General features: G+C 38.8%; 1 protein-coding gene across 1 annotated transcript; it reads left to right on the forward strand.

Annotated features, from left to right (window-relative positions):
• The first annotated feature begins 1,563 nt into the window (after positions 1-1,563).
• Positions 1,564-2,517, forward strand: LOC121100805 (vomeronasal type-1 receptor 4-like). The gene has a single exon (XM_040622717.1). The coding sequence runs from the start codon at positions 1,564-1,566 to the stop codon at positions 2,515-2,517; it is 954 nt and encodes a 317-aa protein (XP_040478651.1).
• The last annotated feature ends 5,685 nt before the right edge of the window (positions 2,518-8,202 follow it).

Genomic DNA, 8,202 nt, shown 5'->3' on the forward strand with positions numbered 1-8,202 from the left:
AGAAAGGACATGTTATGAAATAGTCATCAAGAGGAGTTAGAAAGTGAATACTCAAGGAATACTTTTTGAAAAGTAGTGCGATTGCTGGCTAAAATGAAAGCTCACTCAAGCTAAGTGGTGAAGAATTTAATATAAGTTCGCTTTGTATGGTTAAGTCTTTTCCTCTAGCCTTGTTTATCTGAATAGAATGATGTAAACTAGGCAGACTATGTGTGGGTGTGAGGAATATAGAAGGAGGAAAAAAAGTGATGGCATCACATGCTTTTGCAAGAAATGATCATAATCCTGGATCAAGGACGTTTAGGTGAAGAGAAGAGATTAGAATCTTGCGGAGAGCAAAGAGATCAATGTTTTGCAGACCCAGGTGATGTCAAAGTAATTTTGGAGTCAGAAATTACATAAACTAAGCTGGAAATAACTGGTACCAGGATGATTAGATGCTCGGAAGTGAAACTTAATGAATTTACAGTATTGGTAATGACAGACTCTAGTATGTGGGTAGGAGAGTGTGGATGAGGTGGGGGAAGGCAGAGACAGGAGTGTTGGAAGAAAGGAAATCACAAATGTGAGAGAGGCTGAGGATACTGGACATGTCATTTGTGTGGATACTGCAATCACCAAAAATATGGCAGAAATTGAACTGGGGAGTGTTACATTGAGTCAAGCGCTAAGAAGGGGAGTAATTTGGGGTGAGTAGATTACCTCCACATGGACAGTGGTGGCTGTAGACTGATGACAAGTTGCTTCAAAGCTGGAGTGATAAAGAATTATCTGAAATGTGAAAATCAAAGAAGACATTCCCACCTTCAGGCCTGGTGGTATAGGGCACAAGGGAGAGAGAGATCTCACTACCTGAGAGAGATTCAAGAGAATCAGTGACTTTAGTGTAGAATAAAGAGCTGATGTGAATTTTCAAAACAGAACTGGAGGATGCAGTGTACTGACCCAGGAGTGGATGTGATATCACGTACATTGGAAGGGTCTTGGTGCTGGGAAAGGAGTGTAGCCGGGTCAGGTAAGGCTTTTGAAGAGCCAGACGGTCATGTGCGACACTGTGGATGGAGTCTTCTCCTGGTTAATGACTATAACAATAAAGTGTGTCATGTAGGCTGGAAATGGAATAACATGCATTAAAATACATATTAATTTTCTATTATTCATGGCAGAAGATGGAAATTTATTCAAATACTTGAGGTGAAGTTCAGAACATACACATAGAACATGATGGAATCTGTATAAAACTGAAATACTGTTTGTAATGAACAAAAACAACTTCTTCAGATTACTCAATTTATTTCTTAGAATTACAGTTATGTTTTCATAAAATGTATGCTTTTTCTCAACCCTATATTCCTCTGCAGTGACGTCAATAATCCTTGATATTTACCTCTAGAACTAATTCTTACTTTCCTGAATATTGTTACAGAGCATCTGAACAACCTCCTGCTGAGGATGATCATATCTCATGGAGTCTCCATATGATCCCATTGTTTCCATCAGGCTTACAAATGATTCTGGGTTCTTTTTTAGTTGTGCAAGAGTGTATCCAAGTATAAGAGGCAAATGAATGTGATAGCGTCAAGTGATACTATTTTGGGATTGTTCGTTCTCTCTCAAATTGGGATTGGTTTTATTGGAAACACATTGCTACTGGTGCTACTCATCAACACCTTCTTGGTCCAGCTACATACAAAGCCTATAAATTTGGTATTTATCCATTTGATTTTAGCAAATGTCATGACAATTCTTTTCAGTGGGATTCCAGAAGCAATGAATGCTTTTGGAGTAAGAAATTTTTTAGATGACATTGTTTGTAAGGTAGTGATGTACCTGTACAGAGTCACCCGGGGTCTTTCCCTCTGCACCACGTCCTTCCTGAGCATTGTTCAGGCCATCAGTATCACTCCCAGCAACTCTAGGTGGGCATGGCTCAAACAAAAACTCTCCACATACATTTTTCCGGCCTTCTTTTCTTTCTGGATCACCAACATGCTGATCTATATCCGTGTCATCATAAGTGCTCTGGCCCCGTACAACACCACAGAACTTGACAAATTCTATTCTCTGACATACTGTATTGGGAAGGATCCTGATTACATTCAGTCAGGTGTGTTTAGATGGTGCATGTTCTTACGAGATTTCCTGTGTGTGTTTCTCATGGTCTGGGCCAGTGTGTACATGGTAACGTTCCTTTTCAAACATAGCAAGACAGTCCAACATCTCCACAAGACCAGCCTCTGCCCAAGACCCTCTCCCGAAACCAAGGCCACCCACACAATCCTGGCACTGGTGAGCTGCTTTGTTTTCTTTCACTGGAGTAATTGCTTCCTTACCATTTATGTAAGTTATAAACGCAATGTAAAAGGGCTGGAGAACATCACTGTAATTCTCTCCCATGCTTATCCAGCAATCTGTCCTTTGGTATTGATAAAAAATCAGTACAAACGATTCTTTCTGAACTGTGCCTTTGCAAAGATGAGAAAATCCTCTCAACACACAATTTCCCTCAACACATGATGCCTTCACACTTTTCTGACGCAAAGGACCTCAATTAGAATTTTCCACCCTTAATTTAAGTTAGGTCAAATTGTGAAAGAGTGCTAAAAATTGTCCTTTGGACATCTCTCAAAGCATCCAGCTCCCTGAACATAGGAGATAAATGGCTAGACTTGTGGAATAAAACATGTTTGAGACAGTCACCCATGGATAATGCAATATTTATCTTATAATGATTCTCAAAAATGCATTTTGATTTTTTTGCATCACCCTATTTTACAGAGATCTTTCCTAATGTGACAGAACTATTGGTTCAGTTACACTAACTATACTTGCTGGATTATGCTAGACAGATCTTCTCTTAGACCAAAGGATTTGGTACCTGCACTATTCCATAGTTTACACCTTGGAGTCAATACATGAATTTACCATATGTTTCCAATTACAACTGGTTTAACCAATTATACACAGTTATAACCAGTGATATGTGTAAATACAACCATGTTTTCTTCATCTTAATAATAACACCCCAGTCCCCACAAACCATCCTCATATACTTTATGAAGCCCCACTTTACTTCCTCTATGCACACCTTTCAACCTATTTGCATCACTGGAGGTGTTTCTTGAATAGTTCTGTTTTTCGAAGGCATGTTTTTTGTGTCAACAGCAAAATATGTTTTCTTTGTAGATTTCTACCTTTAAAAGAAATATGGAGCCATTCCCTTCTGTCGCACTATGCTATCTGAGAAAAACCTCAAAAATTCTGCTAGAAAAGAGTCAAAATTTTAAAGAAAAGTTTTGAAATATTTTTCCCTAAGAACTATGCTCGAACAAGTAATGGGAGCAAACATCACACTGAAAGTGAAGCTGTCCTCAGCACATGAGTGACTCATATAGCACAGACCTCTGTGCTTCACAGCTTTTCGGGAAAGAGAAAACTGGGAATTGGAGCCAAAGAACAGAGACAGACTGTTGAAGTTAAAAAAAAAAAATCAGCTACATAATAAGAAGGAAGGCATGACGATACCCAAACTAAAAAGAATTTTAATATTCAAATACTAATTTTTAAAAGCTAAGTGAGTATTTCTAAACTGTTAGAGAAGTAGTGTGACTTGTGATGGAGAGGGTACTACAATAATGATAAAGGTTAAGACAACTGGGAAGAAGAAGTTGCCCTAAAATTGTGTACCCTCAAAAGTTTTACTTCAATATAAGACAATTATAAACAGAAAAGAGCGTGTCCATGATTTTAGTGGGGAATTCACACACATTTATTTCAATAATTGGTACTCCTATAAGGAAAAATTGTGCACTTAAAACACATATCGTGGATCAATGCAAATTGAAACCATAATGCGATACTTTACACCCACTAGATTGGCTAAAATAAAAAAGACTGATGACTACAAGGGTGGAGAGGATGTGGGGAAATTGGAACCCTCTTACACCATTGGGGGGCACATAAAATGGTACAGCCACTGGGAAATCAGCTTGGAAGTTTCTCAAGAAGTTAAACATAGAATTAACATACAGCCCAGCAATTCCACTCCCAAAGAATTGAAAACAGTCTCCAAACAAAAAGAGGTGTATGTGAATACTTACTGCAGCATTATTCATAATATAAAAACATGGGAACAACTGAAATGTCCACCTACCAATGAGTGAATGAAAAGCTGTGGTATAGTCATAGAATGGAGTCATATTCAGGAATAAAAAGAAAAGGACGATACAAGGATGAACAATGAAAAGATGCTAAGTGGAGGAAGGGAAAATTTTTTTTTGAGAGAGAGAGGGAGAGAATGAATGTGGCAGGGTCAGAGGGAGAGAGACAATCTCAAGCAGATTCTGTGCTGAGTGCAGAACCCAATGTGTTGCTTGATCTCATGACACTGAAATAATTGAACCAAGCCAAAATCAAGAGTCAGACACTACCGACTGAGCCACCCAGGCACCCCTGGACGAAGCTAATCTTAAAAGACCATATAATGTATCATTTCAATTATATAAAGTGTCCAGTATAGGGAAATCCATCGAGACAGAAAATAGATTAGCAGTTGTCTTGGGCTATGGGCAGGAGTGTGTGGGGGAGGGAGGGGTGAAACAGGGCATGCTTCTAGTCGGCACAGAATGTCCTGTAGGGGTGATGAAAACATTCTAACATAAATTTGGGGATGGGACACCTGGGTGGCACAGCGGTTAAGCGTCTGCCCTTGGCTCAGGGCGTGATCCCGGTGTTATGGGATCGGGACCCACATCAGGCTCCTCCGCTATAAGCCTGCTTCTTTCTCTCCCACTCCCCCTGCTTGTGTTCCCTCTCTCGCTGGCTGTCTCTATCTCTGTCAAATAAATAAATAAAATCTTAAAAAAAAATTGTGGGGATGGTTGCACAGATCTGTAAATACAGTAAAAACCACTGAATTGTACACTTTAAATTGGTAAAATATATGGTATGTAAATTATAGTTCAATAAAGCCATTATTAGAAAAAAAGCATACATACCATTGGACAAAATATTTGAAGTGTTAATTTAAAGTACATATTAGAAATTATTTTCAACCCTGACTTAGAGAATATACATTTGTTCACATGTACATTTAGACCATTTAGAAACTTGGAACATTGAGAAAGTTGACCTGAGTGAGGAGTTCATAACGTTTCTAAAGAAATAAGCAGAAGTGCTTCTACACAGATCACATTCACTAGCTTCTATGAAAATATGCTAGCATTTTAAAACAAGAGCAGAAGCTCCAACATTTTTGGAATTGGAAATACTTTTTAACATAACTTATTGATGGGATAATATAAGAGAAATGATACATTATTCATTGTTAAATAATGGAAGTCTACATAACAAAATTGAACAATGCAGCCCAAGGGGTAAATGGAGGACAATTTATGACCCTAAAAGATAGGGAAGAAAAAGTCTAATAGTGTAATAAAATGAGGGTTCAAATTAAAGCAATATAAAAACTAAAATGCAAAAAGGAGCAAATGTGGATAAATAAATTAGACAAAAAAAAGACACAAACGAAACAAACAAATTAAGAAAAGGAGAAAGAAGAAAGCCAAGGAATTTACCTTGATAAAAATTATAGAGAACGTGATTTCAAGATGGAGCTAATAAGAATACATGTAATTCAATAAAGTGGAGTTGAGAAAGAGAATTCCTGTGTAGATCACTAAAGCAATCGAAACAGTAGTTCAAAAAGCTACATATATGGGATTTCTGCTTCTGGCAATGTTGGAATATGTAATTTAGACAGCCCTCCTGCTGAAAACAACTACCAAAAAAATGGATAAATATAAGAAAACCTGCTCTAAGTCAAGAAAGTATAAAGGGGCCATTTTGAAAGAATAGACTCAGATTCAAGGACAATATTTTGTGCTGTGTTCATCATGGAGATGTTTCCCAGTAACTGCAGAAATTCCTGGGAGAGAGAGAGAGAGAGACTTTGCAGAGCTTTTAACAGTCTCACAAAACCAAGGAACCAAAAGCAGAGTTCAGGGCTCACACACAGTGAGCATGCTTGTTACCAAACCCAAGTTTGGCTGGCTGCCCATTGCTGGAAAGATCATTACTCAAGAGATGTGTCTTGATTGGAAAGGAATTTGAGCTTCATTCAGGAAGCCAGGAAACTGGGGAGAAGGCAAATTCTTGTCCAAAGGCCAACTCTGTGGTGTCTGCCTATCCCAGGGCTTTTTAAAGTGGTTTAGGGTAAGCAGTAAAGGGAGTGCAGTGGTCTGCAACAGTTCTCATTATCACAGTGCTGGTGTTGGAGTGGGGGTGGGGTTATGTTTTAGGCTCTGGTTCCTGTTTCCTCATGTGTAGGAATACCCTGTCCCTTCTGCACAGGAGGTCACGTCTATAGATTCTCAAAGGGAGATCAGTAAAATAATTTGTGTGACCTAAAAAAAGAAAAATATTTTGCCAAAAAATATTGCTAGACTAATCAAAGAGCCTAGGTGGGTTCAAACAGACTTGCTGACCTCTGTGGCCTGGGAATGTTCTGGGTCTTCAGTCCTCATGGACATTTGTCTATCTGCCACAGATCAAGCGACTTAGGTCAGAAAGTAGGTGTGCTAAGATGAAGCAAGTAAAGACTTAGGACTGGCCAGAAACAATAAGATACAAACATACACACACACAACCAGACACACAGACACACACACCCCCACACTCCTATACCTACACCTATAAATTTATTTTAAGGAATTACCCCATTTGACTGTGAAAGCTAGCATATCTGAAATATGTAGAGCAAGATGGCTCTCCTCAAATTCAGGTAAGGTCTGATGTTCCAATCTTGAGTCCAAATTCCATACAGTGCCTGGAATCTACATAGGATTTCCATGTTAAAGACTTGAGGTATAATTTCTTCTCCAAAGAAGCAATTTTTGCATTTAAGGCCATGAACTGATTCAATGAGGCCCACCCTCAATATTGAAAAAAATCTTCCTTATTTAAAATCAACTTACTGTAGATATTAAGTACATCTATAAAATAACATTAGTGCAACATCCAGACTACTATTCGACCAACCAACTGGGTGAAGTGACACATACAGTTTAACCATCACAGCATGGTTTCTACAAGCCTTTGCCATCTGCTAAGAGCAAATGTAAAGTCTCTCTGAGCAGATATGCCTAAAGCCTCAGATGACTTGTATGGTGTTTTACTTACCATGCTCAGCCTTCCAGGGAACACAACCTGAAAGAAAAGACAAGATCATTGATGGAATGAAAAACAACAAACAAACACAGACATGTGGTACCAAGTGATACACAAGTCATTCGTAGAGTTCAATATAACTGTATTGCCTCCGGGGAAGAGAATGTAAAAGTCCAAAGAATGAAAAAGGCATGAAAAAATGGAAATAGGAGAAGGAGTTAAGATGGCAAAGGAGTAGGCGACCCAATTTCATGTGGTCCCTGGAATTCAGCTAGTTAATTATCAAATCATTCTGAAAACCTCTGAAAGCAACTGGACATCTGAGGAAAGAATTGCTGAAATTTCACAATAGAAAAGTGACCACTTTTTGCAAGGTGGGAAGTGCGGAGATGAGAATTTGAAATGATAAACCAAGGGGGAGGGGAAGGGTGAGCCTTCGTAAGATTCATAACAGAAATTGATATAAGCAGTGGAACACAAAATCAGAACTTTTAGAAGTATGCCTGAAAGTTACTCAGGGGGCAAACCAGGGAGATCTCAGGTGGGACAGCATGGTCTCGGGATCCCCAAGGTCACAAAAAGAATGGAGTGCCCAAGCATGGCAGAGTTCCCAAGCATCAGAGAGGGGAAGCCAGCTGCAAACAGAGAGTCCAAGTGTGGGCTTTCTGCTCAGCAAAGAGAGAGCCCCAGGTAAGAAAGAGCAGAAAGAAACAGAGACAATCTACAGAAATAGGGACCTACAGATAATATAATGGCATGAAATTCATATCTTTCAATAATGACTCTCAGTGTAAATGGGGTAAATGCTCCAGTCAAGTGATACAGGGGAATGGACTGGATAAAAAAAGAAGACACATCCATATACTGTCTACAAGAGACTCATTTTAGAACTAAAGACACCTCCAGATTGAAAGTCATGCTGTAGAAAACCATTTATCATGTGAATGGACATGAAAAGAAAGCTGGGCAGAAATCCTTTTATCAGACAAATTAGATTTTAAAACAAAGACTGCAATAAGCGATGAAGAAGGACAC

Source organism: Ursus maritimus, unplaced genomic scaffold (genome assembly GCF_017311325.1).
Source record: "Ursus maritimus isolate PB19 unplaced genomic scaffold, ASM1731132v1 scaffold_5, whole genome shotgun sequence".
NCBI classification, from domain to species: Eukaryota; Metazoa; Chordata; class Mammalia; order Carnivora; family Ursidae; genus Ursus; species Ursus maritimus.

Excerpts from the sequence above, each read along its gene's own strand:
- LOC121100805 (XM_040622717.1), top strand. The coding sequence starts at position 1,564 with ATGAATGTGATAGCGTCAAGTGATACTATTTTGGGATTGTTCGTTCTC.